General features: G+C 45.3%; 1 protein-coding gene and 1 non-coding gene across 4 annotated transcripts in view; one reads left to right on the top strand and one right to left on the bottom strand.

Annotated features, from left to right (window-relative positions):
* Nucleotides 1–807: 807 nt before the first annotated feature.
* On the bottom strand, nt 808–911 carry LOC148755349 (small nucleolar RNA U13). Its single transcript, XR_016018804.1, has one exon. It is a non-coding gene; the product is annotated as a small nucleolar RNA U13 (small nucleolar RNA).
* Nucleotides 912–5,193: 4,282 nt separating this feature from the next.
* ZBTB17 (zinc finger and BTB domain containing 17) overlaps nt 5,194–20,503 on the top strand; it is a 29,386-nt gene continuing 14,076 nt past the window's right edge. For all 3 annotated transcript variants that reach the window (XM_088790184.1, XM_088790183.1, XM_088790185.1), the window contains exon 1: nt 5,194–5,348. In XM_088790184.1, the coding sequence (XP_088646310.1) occupies nt 5,342–5,348 (7 nt within the window). In that variant the 5' untranslated portion in view covers nt 5,194–5,341. The remainder of the gene's footprint in view (nt 5,349–20,503) is intronic.

Genomic DNA, 20,503 nt, shown 5'->3' with positions numbered 1-20,503 from the left:
TCAGAGAAAGATGTTACTTCTTAGATTGCCAGTTTATTATTAAAGGAGAAGAATGAGTACAAAAAACAAGATGAAGTTGGTATCGCTAAGGGGACAAAGCTGGTTCAGACCAAATGGGCTGAAACATGAGGAATAGATTTTATTTTCCTTTAGCCTGAGGATTTAAACTTTTGAACTTTTTTTTCAATTACAGTTGACATTCAATATTATTTTACATTAATTTCAGGTGTACAGCATAGTGGTTAGACATTTATATAATTTATGAAGTGATCCCCTGACTAGTCTAGTACCCACCTGGCACTATCCATAGTTATTACCACATTATTGACTATATTCCCTATGCTTTACATCCCCATGACTATTTTGTAACTACCTATTTGTACTTCTTAACCCCTTCACCTTTTTCACCCAGCCCCCAAAGCCCTCGCCCATCTAGCAACCATCAGTTTGTCCTCCGTATCTACGAGTCTCTCTGTTGTCTTGTTTTCATTTATTTTGTTCTTAAGATTCCACATATAAGTGAGATCATATGATATTTGTCTTTTTCTGTCTAATTTATTTCACTTAGCATCATACCCTCTAGGTCCATCCATATTGTTGCCTAAACTTTTGAATTTTCCAGTTGTGCATCATTGCCTGGGGGGGTGTGTGTGTGTGTGTGTATATATATATATATATATATATATATATATATATATATATATATATATATCTGAGGGTTATACCCCCAGATAACCCTCTGAAGAACTTAGGAAAGAATGTTCACCTGTCCATACCACTGGACATCCTTTTTTTTTTTTTTTTTCACGTCAGACAGGTAATGTGCCAATGTCGTAACACGGTTTGTGGGAGACACATCTCACGCAAAAGCATGAACACCCAATCATCCCCCTTATGAACTACAAAAGGATCGGGACATCCATATTGACATAAGAAATGTCCAAACTTGTAGAGAATTTTAATGACTTTATTTGAGCCAAACTGACGACATAAGCCCAGGAGCAAGACCTCAAATGCTCTGTGGAATAACAGTTTTGCGGCTCTTTTATGCATTTGAAATTAAGGAGGGAACGTAAGGAGGATGACATGAAGATGGGAGAGAGCAAGGTGGGGATCGGATTACAGGACAGTTAACAAGATTATGTGCTCTCCTGAGGGTGGTTATATTTAGTTCAAAGGTGTCTTATCCTAGATGCACAGAAACAACGGACAGGGCTTGCTTAAGGCAAAGATAAACCTTTTACTAAAAAAGTTATATGCCTGGGGTATGACTACCCACCATGACCTGCCCAGTTGGGAATTTATGATCAGACCACCCTGTGAGGTTACTGTCCACAGAACCCCTTTTTCATCCACATGCTTTATCCAGACCATCAGACACCGGGAAGATTATCATCTTGGACCAATTCAGAGGCTAAGAATGCAGAACTGAGTCTTCTCAAGAATGTACTTTTTATTATAAGAATTCTCAGCTTTTCTTTCTTCTTCAGAACACACTGCTATTGCCTAGTTGTGTTTCTGATTTGCAAATCCCTTGAATAAATCTTTGTCATTTATTTCTAGCCAAAGCCTCCTGATTCAGTTCAACAAAGGACATAACTCAGGAACAGCCAGATGGAAGAGATGCATATGTGGAGAGGGTGGAGAGCTTCCTTGCACCCTGAGTGCCACTGTCCCCCAATCTCCACAGCTTCACTAACCCAGAAGCTTTCAGGACCCTGTTCTTTTGAGTTTTCATGAAGGCTTCATTATAGAGGTGTGATTGATTAAATTATTGGATGTCGGTGATTGAATTCAATCTCCAGTCCCTTTGTCCTCCCCAGAGGTCGGTGGGTGGGTGGGACTGAATGTTTCCAGCTCTGTAATCTCTTGGTTGGGTCCCCTGGCCCCATCCTCAGGTGACCTAGGTGTAGTCCAAAAGTCATTTCATTAACGTAACAAAAGACACCTTTCTTGCTCTCCTCACTTGGAAATTTCCAGGGTGCTGGTGATAAGGTAAGTAGAAAGGTAGAAATGAGCAGGAGAAGGAGGGAACCAGCCCCAGTTAGGAGGCCCCTTGTAGCTGCTCCTACTTAGGACACAGATATCCTGCTCTGCAGGATTTCATAAACAAAGGCAAACACAAAACAACTAGCTCAGCAGGATAGCGGGCTCACACTTGCCCCTAAAGAAAGAAGAAGGAAAAATGCTGGAGAGGGATGGGAAAACATCCCACTTATCAGAATATACATCGTCCTTCTCAGGGCTATTGTAGTGAGCTCAGACAACCTCGGGAGCAAGAAAGGAGTACAAGGCACGCCAGCTGGGAGAATGAGAGATACTGGAGAGGGAGAGGCGGAGACAATTCTACCCACAGAAAGAAAAACTCACGCAATGTAAGGAGAGGCTACTTTTCCCTCTCTGGGGACAGCCTGCTCCATAATCTTTGGAGTGTATCTTCTTTGCTAATAAACTTCTTACTGTTCGATGCTTGCACAAACTCTATCTCTTGACTGAATTCTTTCCCTCAAGAAGACAAGAACTGAGGTTACCATTGTCACAGCTGGTAACACTAGGAGCTCTGTGCCAGGAACCTGACTGAGACCAAATATATATATATATCCATGTATTATAAATCACAATATCACAGGTACGGACTTTGAGATGGGGAGATTTTTCTGCATTATCTGAGCAAGCACAATCAATCACACCAGTCCTTAAAACTGGTGAGCATTTCCTGGCTAGGTTAGAAAGAGATGTGATGACCAGAAAAAGGCCAGAGACACATGACGTGAGGTAGGCTCAACCTGCCTTTGCTGGTGCTAAAAGATGAACAATTAAGGCATATTAAAAATTTTAAGAATTTATTTTAGCAAAAATCCATTTGAATTGGGCAGCATCCAATCTAGCAGATAGAAAGGAGCTCTGAGGAGCTGTATAAAATCAAAGAAAGCCTTATCCCCAGAAGGGAGCTGGAACAAGGTAGTCATATGTCAGTGGTCTGCATCCACCCAAACATGCCCATTTTGATTCCTAAGTGCCTCTCATTCAGATTCAATGCACCTGGTCAGGTTGTGAATACACAGTTTAGCTTGCAATTATATTACAATTCAGCAACCCACAGGCCCAGTTCTGTCCAATATTTGGCTACATAAAGCCCCATGGCTATAAGAGATAAGACACATTTTTTAGCCCTGGTTTTCTGAGCCTGTCTTGAGCTGAAAATATAAACCCTAAATATTTCTTTTTTGAAAATCTTCGGTGAATTTGTAAATAGCCAACCCCACCCCCACCCCCCACCCCAAGTCCTTAGAGTCCTCATTCCCACCATAAAGGTTAAATGCAGCAACTGCTCCATCTACCAAAGCCTGTCTTCATTAGGCATTCTCTCTCAGACAACAATACTCATTATGATAACTCCTATAACTAATTTTTCCTTGCATGAAATACACTAGCTCTGTATCACCTTCAAATCCAATGCCGTGATTTCCACCCTTAAGGGTCAGTGTCCTACGGAAATAGGAACCTCGCTGGGCTTCCTTTTTAATTAGTATCCTTTACCCAGTTTCCCCCAATGGTAACATCTTGCAAAACTATAGCACAATATCACAACCAGAATATTTACATTGATATAGTCAAGATACAGAACATTTCCATCATCCCAAGCGTCCCTCATGTTGTTTCTAGGCTTATTTTATGCAGAAAGGGATCTAATGCAGAGAATTAAGTGTTTATAAAATTATTGGAGGGGCTGAAAGAAGCATCTCTAGACTGGGCCTCTAGTAATGGCTCCCAGAACACCATAGAATTCACCCATCAGGAGCTATGACTTCTGCCACAGCCAGGAAGATGGAGAAGCAAGAGGCCAACATTGGAATTATTGTATTCAAGAACACATCACTACAACAGGGCTCCATGGATCGAAATTCGGGACTAGAAGCCGGTTCCCAGGCACTAGAATGATGAATTTAGCTGTCAGCATCTCACAGATGCTTCTGAACACTCATGAAACTGGAGACTGGCCACCATGCCCTGCTGCAAACCCCCATATGCTCTTGCTTGCCAGCAGAAATCAGCTAACATCAGCAGGCCAATGGCTATCACCTCACTTCCACTTTCCAAATCTTACAAACTGGCAGAACACACCTGTATTGGGATTCTAACTGCAATTGAGTCTGGGAAATAAAATTTTAACTTTTTAGATTCTGGAAGGAATGGGTGCTGAATCCTGTTTGACTACATGCAACACAGATGAATACAGAGGCAGATTTGTATATATAGTTGGGAAGACGAGAGGGTTCGTATCAGATTTGCTTTTATTTCCCTGCAAAAGAAAAGAGGAAGTCAACTGCTGCTGAGCTTTTTAGTTTCTCTAGTCATAGTGAAGAGAGGACTAATAAATTGTCCAGACTGAGATTTGTGGAAGTCCCACTTAAGGCCAGTGGTCATGAATTTGTAGGGAGCAGTCTGTCAGGAACAGGTATTTTTTTCAACTGTGCTTGGCTGTTTTGGGGCAGGCAGAGAGAAAAGTAGTTGGATTCACCCAAGGTTGGAACTCTTACCAAGTCCATGTGACCAAAAAAACAAGGCAGCAAAGGAGTTTAGGCTAGTGGCCAGAGTGTTGTTAAAACTAAGAATCATGGAAGGTAAACAAGATCAGAAGTGAAGAAAGGGTTTGAGAAAGCCCATGAACTGTGAGGAAGTAGAGAAATCAATGGCCTCGAGGTGCTGAATGTTGGAAAGAGCTCACAGAGGGACAGTTCAAGTCGGCTGACACTTGTTTCCAAGCTTCGTCGTCATTCACACCCAGGTTAATCCTGGATCTTTTCTAAATAGAGAAGTGGGGAATGGTTGGCTCAGAAGATGGAAACATAACCCGGTGTCTGCAGCTTTGGAACTACCGCTCCACCGCTTGTAAGATGCGTGACAATGGGCAACCCTTTAGGAACCTGTTTTTCCTTCTCCAAAAGGTGGGGAGAATAATACTGTTTTAAGGTGGGTGAGAAGATTTAATGAGATAATGCACGTAACGCGTTTAACGCGGTGCCTGCCACACAGTAAGCGCTGAATACATAGACGCTGTTACTGTTTTATTTGGAACAGAAAACCAAGGGAAGGTTACAATGAGAACAATTCCAAGCGCAGAAGTTAATGTAGAACTTCGGGGTCGCTAGGCGCATGCGCCTGTCCGCCGTCCGCATCCAGCGCGGTCGCGGCGCACACGGCGGAAGTTGCCGCCGGGACGCCAGCGAGGTCGGTTCCGCCCGACTCTAACATGGCGGCGCCCTTTGTCTGCTCTGAAGTGCCGTCCCCGGCCTTCTCGCGGCCGTGATGCACCTCCCTCGGCGGTGGGGTCCGGGACATGGCAGGTGAGGGTGAGCAAGCGCCCGCGGCCGGGGGAGTCCCGGGAGCCGGGCAGAGGCGGCGGAGGATCGGGCGCGGCGGGACGCCTGGGACGGTTGTGTGGGGGAGGGGAGGGAGATGGAATGGGAAGGGAACCCGGCCTGGGGGACCGAGCGAGGCTGGAGGGCAGTGTCCCTGGGCGGGGGGCACCGCCGGGGGAGCGGGCGGGGAGTGGGCGGGCGAACCGGATGTCCCGGCAAGAGAGCGCGAGTCACCTCCCGGGCCGGGTGACACCCCAGCTGGTAGCATCTCCGCCCCCGTCCCCCGGCTGTCACCGCCCCTTGACCCCGCGCGCCGCAGCGGGTGGGCGTTCTGTGGCCGGGAGGTGGCGGGGTGCCGGGGGCAGCTACGTGCAGCGGCCAGGGCGGAGGGCACGGGCCGGCCAGGGCCCGGGAGGTGCCGGCTCACACAGTGGGAGGCGGAGGCTGCCCCTGTGTAGAGTCATTCATTCATTCGTTCCTTCGTTCGTTCGTTCCACAGACGTTAGTTCAGCACCTGATAGGTGCTGAGGACGGAGCAAATGATCTACACTAGCGAAGTGGTGGAAAGTGTGAACTGTGGAGCCAGGTCGCCGGGCTTCCGGCTCTGTGCTTACCCTAAACTGTCCTTAAGCGTGTTGGCTTCTAGCTCCCAGAGAGGAGAGTTCAGCCTAAAGCAGGCCGTGGGCTTGTGCTCAGGGGCCTTTGAACCTAGTCATGGAGTTTACACTTGAGGGTAATGGCCACTGAAGAATCAGATCTGTGGATTAGAAAGATCCCTGGCCACGTGAAGAACTGTATTAAAGGGAGTGGGCCTGGAGGCCAAGTGAGAGGCTGCTAGAATATTTCAGGTGAGAAACGAGGGTGGCCACAGCAGGCCGATAACGATCCGATTTAACGTCTGTTGAGCACTGACTTTGTGCCAGGCGCTGTGCTCAGTTTTCTGAGTGTTCCTGTGTTTGATGGATAAATGAAAGGGCACCTTTTAGGGAAGCAGGTACCCTTTGGGTTCTCATCAGGTTTTCCACTTGGGTGTCTTTGATTCAGGTAATGAGTGGGAGGAGGAGAACCAGGCTGGAGTTTATGCAGACAAACTGTCAGAAAAGAGAAGCCTGGGCCATTTGGAAATCTGAAGTATGTCTGTAATACTCAAGGATGACACACACCAGGAAGGAGGTCCGTTTGTCATTCTCGAGGCTCAACGTGATTCAAATCACCCTTTTAAGACAACTTTAAAATTATACAAATGACAAAATCTAGTTTAGGGGAAATTATTCACATTATTATTGTTGTTTTACCAACAAAGACCAGTCTCAGGTAATCACAGGGCAGTGCTCGCACCTTGTTTTAATTAAGTACAATCTTAAAATGCTCCAACAAAGCAATCCCAAAATACCGTGGCTGAAACAAAACAAATTTATTCCTTGCATCGTAACAGTCTGGAAGTAGATCGTCCAGAGCTGGTCAAGCAACTCACTCTGATTCGTGAAGTTATCCAGGAACAGGGTTCCACTGATCACGTGACTCTCCTTGCTCAAACCTAAGCTTCCGTCTCATGGTCTAAGCTGGCTGTTCCAGCTCCTGCCATCGTGTATGCACTCCATGTGGCAGAGAGGGAAAGTCCGTGGGGAGCACACGCTTATTCCTTTTAAGGTTCTAATGTTTAAATAATATATATTATTGTACAGCATGTCCCCAAACATAAGCAGCTGGTGTACAGCCAACGACGGAATCCTGACTGTTTCAGTGCTGGAGGGAAAGCTGGCTGAGAGAACCTGTTCCCTCCCCTGTGGGACTGGATTGCTGACTGCCCCGCCTGAGGGGAAGTCCGTGGCATTGGTGAAAGAGGGCTGGGAATGCTTCCCAGGCCTCCCTCTCCCCAAGCAGGCTGATCCGGCTTTGGGTAGGTTGATGTTGCTTGGGCCCAGGCAGTCCAGGCTTGTTTCTGCCCCCAGCATGTCAGGTACTGTGCTAGGTGCTAAGGATGTGGACGTGAGTAAGACTGGATCTCTTAGCCATATGGATCAGCCCAGTACAATGCAAGACACACCATAGAGATCTGTTCAAAAATGTGGTGCCCAGAAGGATGACTGACGTGGGAACTCTCTACTGAGGTGGTGAAGAGGTCATGTGAACAACAGGTTTTAGGCAGATTAGTGTAAACGTCCCCTCAGACAGAGGCAGCGAGGATTCTGGTATGAGTCCCTGCTTCTGACGCTATGTCCTGAGGTCAAGTTCCTTCATCACTGTGCCTAAGCTTCCCCATCTGTAAAACAGGGATAACAATATCGACATCACAGGATTGTTTGGAGAATTATGAGAGACCAAGCACATAACTGACAAGATCTGCTGTGTAAATGTTCGTAACCTCCTGCTGCGAGGTGCAGAATGGTTGGAAGCAACAGCCCAGTTAGTAGGATTGCAATCCAGGAAGGCCTAAACCTATGGGGAAGCCAGGTAGCCTTGAGGCAGGATTTATCCAGGTTGTACATAGAGGATCCAGGACTGCTCTGTGTCCTCCCAGTTTTCCTGAGGAGTTCCACCAAGTTTTCTAATTAAAGTTGTCAATCTGTGGATTTTCAGAGACCACACTCTGACAGGTATGGTGAGGGGTCCTTTGGGAGGTTCCCTCTGCTTGTTTAATTCTTTCAAGCTCCAGGGCTTTGGGGAAGCCTTCTCTGAGCCCTACCCAGCCCCCGACCCCAGCTGAGTTTGGGGCCCCTGCACTGTGATTTCTTAGCATCCTGCGCTGACCTCTCAATGTAGTCTCACCCCACATTATAATCATAGGTTCCTTGTCTGTCTCCCTGCTAGACCACCAGTGTCTTGCATACAGGCAGGGACCGGTCTGGTTTTTCCCGGCATCCCCCTGTGTAGCTCATTTCCTGGCACGTAACTGGTGCTCAGTAAACACTGTTGGATGGATAGGTGGTCAGCTTTGATTGGCTAAAGAGGACCTGGCAGATGGGGCTGGAGAAGACTCCAGTGTGATGTGGGGTTGGCCTGCTATTGATTGAAGAGAGGAGGGCCTGGTGGTTTATTTGGTATGTGGCTGTAATATGGGAGGTAGACGTGGAGAAGTATGACCTCAACTATGAGAGTTTAGGTCAGAAGATAGTTTGTCTTCGTCTTTTTCTGGTAGAGCAGGGTTTCTCAACCTTGACATTATTGACATTTGGGGCTGGGTAAGTCTTTGTGTGTGTGGGGGGGGCAGTCCTGTGCACTTTAGGATGTTTAATAGCATCCCTGGCCTCTACCTATAGATGCCAGTAGTACCCACCTACCTCCAGCTGCGACAAACAGAAATGTCTCCAGACACTGCTGAACATCTGGGGCAAAGTCACCCCCAGCTAAGAACCACTGCAATATAGGGTACTGGTTAGAAGTGTGAACTTCTTTTTTTTTTTAAACTTTTATTTATTTTATTTAATCTAGTTGTGGAGGGTGCAGCTCACAGGGGCCCATATGGGGAATCGAACCAACAACCTTGGTATGAGCACTGCTCTCTAACCAACTGAGCCGCGTAAACTTCTTACGTCAGACATACCTGGACTCATCCTTATTTTTATGCTTACTAGATGTGTGCCCAAGTACTTGACCTCTTTTAAGAATCGCCATTTTATTATATTTTATTTGACTTTTTCCCCTTTCTTCTGCCTCTCTCCCCCCACCCCCACGCTGGTTCAAGCCGTTGTTTCTCAGCCTAGTTGTGTAGGACACAGCTCCCTGGCCCGTGCTGGTGTTATGAGCCTTGCGCTCCCCCCCAGCTGAGGCAGTCAATGGCTGTCGGCCACTCATGCTGGCTACTGGCTGCTCATGGCAGCACACAGCAGCCCGCAGTAGCACTCAGCAGCCCACGCCAACCTCTGGCTGTTCACGGCAGCCGGAACTGTCCAGGGAGAGCTGTTGTTCACAGAGCTATTGTTCACGATCTTAGCTGTAGAGGGTGCAGCAAAGAGCGCAGCTCACTGGCCCGTGTGGGAATCGAACGGACAACCTCACTGTTAGGAGCTCGGCGCTCCAACCACCTGAGCCACCGGGCTGGCCTGTACTTGACCTCTTTAAGCCTCAGTTTCTTCAGTTGTAAAATGGGGATAACAACACATAACTTTATTGGGTGGGATTATTGATTGATGAGGCAACGCATGTAGCATGCTCAGTTGAGTCCTTGACTCCAAAATTGGTAATTAGCATTATTATGTGGTCATTAGGAGAAGAGGACCCTTGAGAGGGCCAAGAAAGAAAGTGTGCAGAGTTGAGGAAGAAAAAAAATGTTTAATATAGGAATACATGCACAAGGTATAAATATGAGAAAGTTCTAAAGAATGTCCTGTGGAAAGTAAGTCCCCCTCCCAACTGTTAATAGTAGCTGTGTGTCCTTCCAGAACTGTTCTGTGCATTTATATGTCTGTCCCTACATATGAAGAATACTATTTTTTAGGAGTCAAATGCACATACATTGAGCCCTCCTGTTAAAGGGTGGCCTCTTGTGGGCGGAGCTTCAGGGTTTTAACAGTTTGTGGCGAAAAAGACCAGGTGGCTCATTCTGTACTGTCCTGGAATTCCTGGAAGGATGGTACCTGCGTGGGTGCCGTGGAGGTACTAAGAGGTGGTATCTGGCAGGGTGGCACATTGTTTGGTAATGGACACCACGAAAGGAAGGGACCCCCAACCTTAGAAAAAATGAAAACTCCAACTATGTTATCTACACAAAGCATATTGTCCTGGAGACCGTAATCTGCTTCTTTTGCTGGCCACAATTTAAAAATGATTGAAATAATTCAGGTCCAACAGTGAAAATTGTAGCATCAAGTGATTCAGTGTTTGCTGCAGATGTGTTGAGTGTCAGCATAGGTACTGACACGCTCTGAGGTCCTCATGGGTAGCAATAGTTTACCAGTCCGAGGGCCAGTAAGGCTGACCTCAATAATGTAATCACCACCGATACATACAGATCTTGCTTGGACTCTTGGATTCAAACCTGCTTGTTAGGAGTTGGAGAGAGAGAAGCCTTGAGCTTCAAAGGAAGGAAGCAAAGGGCATGATTAGAATGAGAGTTGTTCGCTCCTGTCTAAACAGCAGCGTGCAGCAGCTCAGAGGTGGCAATTCCAGCAGAGTGGGGACCAGGCCAGAAAGCAGGCTTGGTGGCTTCATTGTAACATCAGAGACATGCTCAGCTTCTGGTCTTGAAGACCTTTTGAAGGTCTGGCAGTAGAACCTGTTCTCCCCAGCCCAGCCCACCTCACCACTTCCTGTACTGGAACTATTAATCTAAGCAGTCCCTTTCCCGTCCTGACTGGACGGCCCCACTGCCCAGTGGGGAGCTGTCTCTCCCTAGCTCAGAGGCCAGGCTGCTGAAGCACTTCTCATTTCAGTAGTCTCGGGGCTCAGTGGGCCCCTGTCGGGGACTTTCCCCGTTTACTGGAACTCAGTCAACAGCCCAAGTTAACGCTTCAAAACATTGAAAGAACACTGTTGAAATTTGTAAAGAAAAAAAATCTGTTACATATTCAGTAGCTACTAAAGAATGTATACAGTATAAACAACACCCATACAAGGAACACCCATGTATCCATCACTCAGTTTACAAGAAAGAATGTTGCCATTACCTTTAGAGTGCCCCTCCCTGATTCTGTCCCACCCCCACCCCGAGGTAATTTCTGAATTTTGCCTTTATTAGGTTGGTGCAAAAGTAATTTCGGTTCTTGCAGTTATTTTTAACCCTTTAAACCGCAATTACTTTTGCACTAACCCTTTAAACCGCAATTACTTTTGCACCAACCTAATATTCTCTTGCCTTTATAGTTTTTTTAAAACCATTTAAAACAATTTTTCTTTATAGTTCTACCACATGTATTTGTATTGCTAAACAATGTATTATTTAATTTTGCAGGTTTTTCAACTTAATATAATCGTGTTGTTTTCTTCAATGACTTCATTTTGTTTGCTTAACACTTGTTCTTGAGATTCATGCATGTTGTGTATAGTTGTATTTCATTTTCATTGATGAATTATGAATTTATTGATCCTTTCTGTTGCTGATGGACCTTTGGTTTGTTTCCAGTATTTTGCTGAGACAGACAGTGCTGCTGTGAACGTTTGTGGGACACACATGTACAGCCTCTCCAGGGCGCATCGCGGGGGTGGGACCAACCCACAGGGTGTACCCGTCTTCAGTTTGACCAAATAATACCAAATTGTCTTCCAAAGTGGTTTCCCCAATTTACACTTCAACTGAAAATTCCATGTGTTTCACATCCTCCCAGCAATGGTATTATCGGACTTTAAAATTTTTACTAATCTGTTGGGAGTACAGTGATCTCTCATGTGATTTTGATTTGCGTTTTCCTGATTAGTGGGTTGAGCATCTTTTAATTCTCTTATTGGTTATTCAGGCTTCAGCGTCTGTGAAACAACCGCTTAAATGTCTTGCTCATTTTTCTGTTGTCTTGTTATTATATATGGACTTTTTCTTTGCTTTTCTGTTTGTTTGTTTTTATTTTGGATACCAATCCTTTGTCAGTTATATGTGTTGTAACTATCCACTTCCAGTTTGTGGTTTGTCTTTTCACTGTAGGTTTTTTCAAATGGACAGAAAATCTGAATTTTAATGTCATTTATCAGTTTTCTAATTTTACAGTTAACACTTTTTGTTCCTTTTTAAGAACTTCCTCCCTACTTCAAGTTTATATAGTCCCCTGTATATTTTGTTCCAAACGTTTTATGATTTTACCTTTTACATTAAGAACTGTAGTCCATTTAAAATTATTTTTGTGTGAGATAAGGAGCTGATTTTTTTTTTTTTTAACTTTTTTTTTTGGTGGGGGCGAAGGGGAACAGGACTTTATTGGGGAACAGTGTGTACTTCCAGGACTTTTTTTTCCAAGTGAAGTTGTTGTCCTTTCAGTCTTAGTTGTGGAGGGCGCAGCTCAGCTCCAGGTCCAGTTGCCGTTTTCTAGTTGCAGGGGGCACAGCCCACCATCCCTTGCGGAAGTCGAACCGGCAACCTTATGGTTGAGAGGACGCGCTCCAACCAACTGAACCATCCGGGAGCTCAGCGGCAGCTCAGCTCAAGGTGCTGTTTTCAATTTTAGTTGCAGGGGGCGGAGCCCACCATCCCTTGCGGGACTCGAGGAGTTGGACTGGCAACCTTGTGGTTGAGAGCGCATTGGCCTATGTGAAAATCGAACCGGCAGCCCTCGGAGTTAGGAGCACGGAGCTCTAACTGCCTGAGCCACTGGGCTGCCCCTGATCTTTTTTTTTATGTGTACCAAATTGTTTCAGTACTATTTATTAAAAAATACATCCCTTTCTGATGTAGATGCCTGATCACTACACTGTACACCTGAAGCTGAAGCTAAACAGTAATGAATGTCAACTACAATTATATATATATATATATATATATATATATATATATACACACATACATTTACAAGAAGTGGAGTACAGCATTAGGAATAGAGCCAGTGGAAATGTAATGGCTTCTGTGCGATGTCAGAGGGATAGTGGATGGGGGGAGGGGGTTGTCACTGTGTGAGGGCTATAAATGATAAATGTCTAACTATTACATTGTTTTGTGCACCTGAAACTAATAATTAAAAAAAAATGTTAAAAAAAAATCACTAAAATGATTCTGTAGTTACATGGATGCACAGATGTAAGGTAAGACTGTACCTTATAAAGTAAAATAGCAGATTATGAAAAAAAATTCCTTTCATGTGGATCTGTAATATTACCAATAGCCGTTATATAGCAAATGTCCACAAATATATGGGTCTGTTTTGGGCTCTTTTTCTCTATCTCTGTGCCAACACCACACTGACTTAATGCGTAAGTTTTTATATAACGATTCTTGGTATCTGGTGAGGCCCTGGCCCTTTGCACTTCCAGCTTCATTTTAGGTTGTACTTATCAAATTCCCCAAAAATTGTGGGGATCTTTTATTAGAATTGCTTTGAATGTAATGCATACCACTTTGGATAGAATTGACATTTTTGCGATGTTGAGTTTGCCAATCCATGAACATGGTCTATCTCTCAGTTTACGTCATTCACCAAAGTCTAGTTTTAGTCATTGTCTTTATACGCTGCTCTCAAGCAGTTAAGGGCCTTAGCACTTTAATTCCTATCACTTGACTTGTATTAAAAGTTCTCCTTGACTTTTATTCTATCAGTGTGTATTGTAGTTCTTTTTAAAATTTTACAAGACATCAGTAACTCAGTGTTGGTTTAGATTTACTTATTATTTACTACTTGGATTGTTCCTCATCCCTTCTGGAATTTAATGTCTTCGTTCTGGGATCACTTTTTAATCTACCTGAGGAATATGTTCTCTAATGTGAATTTGGGCTGTGTTCCATTTGGGTACCAGCTAATGTTTGGTTGCAAAGTCTCAGGGGGGATTTTACCCTCCTTCATTGGGCACCATGATTTGATATAGGCAGTTTTGGTGCAGCCTTCTTTCCACTGAAGTATAACCATTTGGGGCCCCAGCTTTATTCTGGAATGCCCTCCCCTAAGACCTCCCTTCTGGGTGGAGTGGTGGGAGGAGCTCAAGCGTGCTCGGTTCTGCAAACGCCTTCCATACACGGCCTCAAGGCTCCACTTGCTCTCTGGATTCCACCCTTTGCTTAATTTTGTTTTGACCTCTCAGTGTTCCTTACTCACTTGCCAGTTCTTTGATGCATTTTAAAAGATGTCTTACAATTTTTCTTCAGCATTCATAGCTCTTTGCAGTGAGAATCAGCCAGGGCATCTGGCTGAGGTAATTAAGATATTTCAGAGTTTTAATTTTGTGTTTCATCTGACAGCAGCAAACTCTGAAGATTAGAACTAAGGCTTAGTAATGTTCACTTCTGATTTTATAAGATTCCCCACCCCCGTTTCTGCCCCCCCCCCACTCTTTAAGCCGTTGTTTCTCAGTCTAGTTGTGTAGGACACAGCTCCCTGGCCCATGCTGGTGTTATGAGCCTTGTGCTCCCCCCGGCTGAGGCCGTCGGTCGCTGGTCACAGGTCGGTCCGCTCACAGCAGCCCAGCTCCAGGGAGAGCTGTTGTTCACAATCTTAGCTGTAGAGGGCGCAGCTCACTGGCCCATGTGCGAATCGAACCAGTGACCACGGCATTAGGAGCACGGCGCTCCAACCACCTGAGCCTCCCGGACAGCCCATAAGATGTTTTGTAACACTCATTAGTATAAGAAAAGTGTGTTTGGTAAGTGCCGATTAATGACAGAGTCTGCCATTTGGGGATAAACGAAGGATCCATTGAATCTAGTATTCTGTGTCCGAGGAAGTTTTGTCCTTGTCTAAAGTGGAAAGAGCGCACCTGTTAGAGTATGATGGACTTGGCCTTGAACTGGGCATGTCAGTGCAACCTAGGTCAGGTGACAACATCTCTAAGCCTCGATTTGCTCGTCTGTACAATGGGGGTGATCGTATTAATACCCTGTGCGCAGCATGTTATGCGTATTGATAAGGTAATGTATGTATCTGGAACACTTTGCAGGTGGGTTGACACAGCAGCTGTTCCCTTCCTGACCCTTGGTGGTGCTCTCCCCACATGCCCCTGCCCTTTGGAAACAATGAGCCTACGATTTCTCTTGCAAGTAACCTCCCCTGAGTGCTTAGCATGGTGGATCTTATTAGCAAGGCTGGGTTTTCTCTGGGCACAGACTTTTACCAGGACTCACAGTTTCCTTAGAGCTAGGTGAAATACCCTATCAGGTTGGGAAATCATAGCATCTGGACTGCTGGCTCTCTGATCAGTTATATCCAAGCATTGTTTTTCACCCAACCAATGAATGCATTAAAAATTGGCATCATCATTGGCAGGCTCCTGTCCAAAGTGTCCACCATTTTATGCTCCTGCTCACTGGGGACATGCCCTGACCCACAGTGGAAACTGGGAATCTTTTCCGTTTTTACCAGTCTGATACGAGAAGTGGTATCTTGTGCTTATTTATATTTCTTTGGCCATTAGTGAGGTTGAACATGTGTTTTTTTTCTGTGTAGAGTATATCGACCTCTTGTATTTCTTTCGTGAATTGCCTGTTCATTTCTTTGACTCGTTTTTCTGTTGGGAGACTTTCTTGTTGATTAATTTTTATAACAGCTTTATTAAGATATTCACTTATCATACAATCCACCCATTTAAAGTGTGCAAGTCAGTGGCTTTTAGTATACTCACAACGTCGTGCAACCATCACCATATCTAATTCTAGAACATTTTTATATCCCAAAAAGAAACCCTGCACCCATGAGCAGTCACTGCCCGTTTGCCTCTGTCTCCCCCAGCCCTAGGCAACCAGCTTTCTATCATTATGGCTTTGCCTGTTCTAGGCATTTTGTATTAATTGGAATTGTGCAACTTGCGGACTTTTGTGACTGGCCTCTTTCACTGAGCGTAATATTTCCAAGGGTCATTCATGTTGTAGCATGCATCAGCACTTTTTATTGTCAAATAATATTCCACTGTATGGGCATACAGCATTTTATTGATCCATTCATCAGTCGATGGATGTTTCTACCTTTCGACTGTTATGAGTAATGTTGCTATGAATATTTGTCTACAAGCTTGTGGTCACATACACATTCATTGTTGGTTCATTTTTAAGAGCCTTTTGTATATCCCGATTATGAACCCTTGTTTAGCACATAGGCTGTAAATATTTTCTCCCCCGTTTATATTTGCATTTGGGATGTGGAGAAGATAAGGGTAATAGGAATGAAACAGAACATTGAGCTTTCTGTCCAATCTTTCATCCCCCTAAGAATTAAGTTAGTGTGCCCTGACTGCCCCCACTGTGACCCTCCTGAGCAGTCTTGGGGCTAGCTTGCATACCTCACACAGCAGGCAGGGCATTGCTAATGTCCTGTGTCTGTCTCTCTTCTGTGTGTCTGCCTCTCTGTCCCTCTCTCCAGGCTGCTGCCTTAGGACGTGGAACCAGAGAGCACTTGCTGGTTTCTAAGAGCACTTGGTCTCCAGCTCACACTTCCAAGTGGCGGCCTGGAAAACCGCCAGGGTTGCAAGTCATCCGTTAAAGAGGCGTTCAGCAGCTTTGCTGATTCATGCTGCTGTGGGTGGAGGGGATTTGAGGGGCAGGAGGTCAGCAGCACTGTTTCTTCTAGGGTGAGCTGGGGCTTGAGCCTCTTCTAATCCCTCGGGGCTGCTGTCCAAAAACTGTCTTTTAGAGCCGCACTCAGCCTGTGGACTTGAAGAGCCCAGCAATTTAAAAACATCAGCGGAAATTGAGACATGGAGTTCTTGACCATTCTTTATTTAGGCCTAACGTAAGTTTTTGAGATTCCCCCAAAATATCCCTCTAAAATACCGTCTTACTCATTTAAGTGTTGCCCGGTCAAGTTTTATAAAGTATTAAGTTTAGTTTAATCGGAATCGTAAATATACAGTTTGATGTTGGCTTATATAGTTTCTATATAGTCATAGGTAGTTCATACTCGGTGTTCGTGTTTATGCTCATAAGATTTCCAGTACAGGGAAAGTTTTCAATTAAAAAAAAAAGCTAAATGCTAGGGAGATAGCTCATTTTTGTCATTCACATGGTATCTGTTATACTTCAAATGCATTCATTTATAATCCGTCAATCTTACCAATGAAATCATTTTACTCAACATTTATTAAGTCGTAACGCTAGGATGGACCTTCACAGCCACTAATCCTCATGAGGAAATCAACCCAGAAAAAAGTCACAGGAAAAGCATGTGCTACATTGAAGTCCAAATACATCCACCTCTGAACAACGGGTATTCACCCTACATTTTTCCTTTGGCTTGGATTGTTGACCTTAGCTAGTATCATTCGACAACTAACCCTTCCTTTGCAATTGGCCTGTTCTGTCTTGTTTCTCAGTGAAAGCCTCATGGCTCCTCCAAAATCCTTGTGTTCTTTGTAGAAAGAAGGTGGTTCTTGCCACCAATACTGGCAGTCTGCTGTCCAAAGGGTACCATTTTATGCTGCTGCTCCTGGGAACGGGCCCTGACCCACAGTGGAAACTGGGAGTCTTTTCCGTTTTTACCAGTCTGATCCTGGAAGTGGTATCTTGTGTTTGTTTATCTTCCTTTGACTGTTAGTGAGGTTGAACATCGTTTCTTCTGTGTAGAGTGTATCAAGCACCTCTGCCTTGTACTCTGGTTACTGCTGAGTGGAGGAAGCATTGCAGTTTGCCAGGCCTTTCCTGGTCTCTTCAGGTTGAAGCCCTTCGTCTGTGATGGCTGCCTGGATCACTGAGAAGATATTCACATCCATTTTTAGAAGAGAGGGCAAGGAGTAAAGCAGCGCTTCCCCTTTTCTTCGATCAATATTATCAATATTGCTGACATGGGTTTATATGTAATAATTAAGAATGACGATGGCCGACAGCAACTGTATGAAGTAGAAACTTTTACTGCCATCCCCATTTTACAGAAGGAAATTGAGGTGCCAAGACTTAAGTATTCTTGCCCAAGGTACTTAACTAGCTTGGCTCGATTCCAAGACAGGAGTTTTAACTGAGCCTGGGGGAGGGGAGGTCAGTAAACTTTCTAGAAGCCCTCTTCAGAGCTGTCCCTATCCCTCCCCACCAACCCCCTCAAGGTCTTCAGCTTCATTTCTGCCTGAAAAAGGCTACCAGCAGCTCTGCTGGGGGTTTTTCAGTTTTGTACCCTTAAGGAATTTTTGCTCATAAAGTTTTCCCGAGTGACACATTTCTTTGTGGAAATTACCATAATTTTCCATTTCCCTTATGAGGTTTTTGTGTGTGTGTTTTTTCTGTTGAGTAGTTTTTAGTCACCAAGTCTTGTAAAAAATGTCTTAAAGGTTTTATGGTAAATAGAAACAAAGGAACTCTGACCTTGTGGACATTTTCTTTCTCTCTTCTTTCTTTCCTTTTGTTACTTCCTCGGTTTTAAGTTTTGAGTAGGTAATATTTACAAATGGTAAAACAAAAAAATGCAGAAATGATATACAGTGAAAAGTATAACTTCTTTCTCCACTTTCCCTTCTCAGAGGAGGTTCCTCTTGCCTGTGTCTATCCCTCCAGAGATGTGAATGTTTTCTTTTCAATGTGAATAAGAGGTCAGAATTCCCAGCCTGGATTCATGGTTTTAGACAAACAGCATGGCCCAGCTTCCCCCTAGGAAGGGTCAGGTACTAAATGTTAAGGGACTCTGAGCCACTCCAAGAAGATGTTTGTAAACCTTCCAAAGGATGTTATAATATTTAGTGGGAAGGCCACTTGCACAGGCTCAGAAAGACCCATGTAAGTGTGTTGGATTCTGGGCACCAGCTAAATCCTCCCAGTGCCAGCTGGGGGTGACATTGTGCCGTTTTTCACTTCCTGAGGGTCCAGCATTGTGGGACCTCCTAACTTGTTTTTCTGCTTCTGATCTCCCCTTCAGTCTGCTCTCAACGCTGAAGCAGCCAGACTAACCTTCCGAAATGTGAGCCTAACCATGGCCCACCCTCTCTTGTTTAAACCCCTGGCGTGGCTCCCGTCTGCTGAGGATGAACAGGATGAACGCTGAGTCCTGGTGCGGGGGACTCAGCCCTGCGTCCCTGCGTGCTGGCTCCAGCCTGTCCACCCACATGTTATCTTGCTGCTGTCCCCCTCCCTTCTGTCCCCCATGCATGCACGCCGTTCTTGGTCGTGTCCCCATCCCATTGCTTACTCTGTCCTCTGCCTGCACGTCCTTCTCACCTTTGGTCGTGTGTCATGTTAGATATGGCTAGGGGGCGGCGCCCTTTCCGCACTCAGCTGAGGGTAGTGAGAGTCTGGGTCTTTCTCCCCTGGTGGAAGGTGGGCACTCAGGCGGGCCTGGCCTTAGCGCCGTGGAGCTGCCAGCCCCCAGGGCACCTGCTCTGCAGTTGAGTTGGAAGTACACATCTGTCCGCTGCGCTGCCTCTCAGCCCACCACATGCGGGGATCAGACCCCCAGGTCCGTCCATATTTAACTCGAGTGGGCATTTCTTCCCGGGCCTTCTGCCCCGAGTCACACAGCAAAGGCCTGACAGCAGAAGTGTGAAGCCAGATGGGAACAGTCCGTGTGCGTTTTCATCACGCCGGACCAGGTGGTGGCTCCTTGGGTCTCCACTGACCGCCTTTCCATGGCTTTGACCTGGAGCTTTGTTGCAGAACCACCATGTGCTTCACTTGGGATAACCAGGTTTGCTGTTTTAATTAATAATTTTTTTTCTTGTTTACTTATTTCTTGTTTATTTGTATCAGTGTTAGAGAAGTAATATCTAACCCATTTTTGCCAGCATTTGTGCAATGCTGCCTGTTATTTATCTTCTTTTTTTAAAAAAAGCTGTTATTCTAACAATTGTCACCCCAATAAATTAAAAAAAAAAAAAAAAAGCTGTTATTTATTTAAGTGCATTTTTCTAGGACCCATCAGCTCCAAGTCAAGTAGTTGTTTCAATCTAGTTGTGGAGGGCGCAGCTCACAGTGGCCCATGTGGGGATTGAACTGGTAACCTTGTGGTTAAGAACACAGGGCTCTAACCAACTGAACTAACTGGCCGCCCCTATTTATCTCCTTTAATCCTTGTGTATGTGATGGTTTTACTACTTAAGGGGTGAGGAGTCTAGAACTCAGAGAAGCTTGCCTGAGGCTACCCAGATAAGCCGGGAGGCAGGGTTCAAATGCACCTTCTCTGCTTGTTAGTACATTGGTCTTGTCTCTTTCTCACCCAGTATTCTCGCGCATGGCGATCCCCTTCTTCTGTGGCTTTCATCACCATCTCTACTGCAGACCTCTTGGCTGTAATTGGCCAACACAGAACTCTTGCTTCCCCCCCACTGAATCTCTGCCCCGCCGGCATTCCCACCTCAATAAATGGCACCACCACTTGGCCAGCTTCTCAGGCTGAAAATATTAGTGTCATCCTGGACACCTTTCTTTTTCCCCACAATCCGCATCTACTTGATCAGCTAATGATGTTGGCGGTGCCAGAATGTCTCCCTCATCTGACGCCTTTCCTGCTCCCACCTTGGTGGAAGCCACCTCCATCTCTTGCTCTCTGCTGGTGTTCCTGTGTCCACTTTTGCCCCCCTGCAGTCACTCTTCTGCTCCCAACTCTCCGAGGGTGCCCCAGGGCACTTAGTAGAAGGAACTCCAAAGCCTGACTTGCCTCTCAGACCCT

Source organism: Rhinolophus sinicus, chromosome 14 (genome assembly GCF_057876585.1).
Source record: "Rhinolophus sinicus isolate RSI-liver-muscle chromosome 14, RSI-T2T, whole genome shotgun sequence".
Classification (NCBI taxonomy): domain Eukaryota; kingdom Metazoa; phylum Chordata; class Mammalia; order Chiroptera; family Rhinolophidae; genus Rhinolophus; species Rhinolophus sinicus.
Note: the sequence above shows the minus strand (reverse complement) of the source record. Positions and strands in the feature narration are given on the sequence as shown.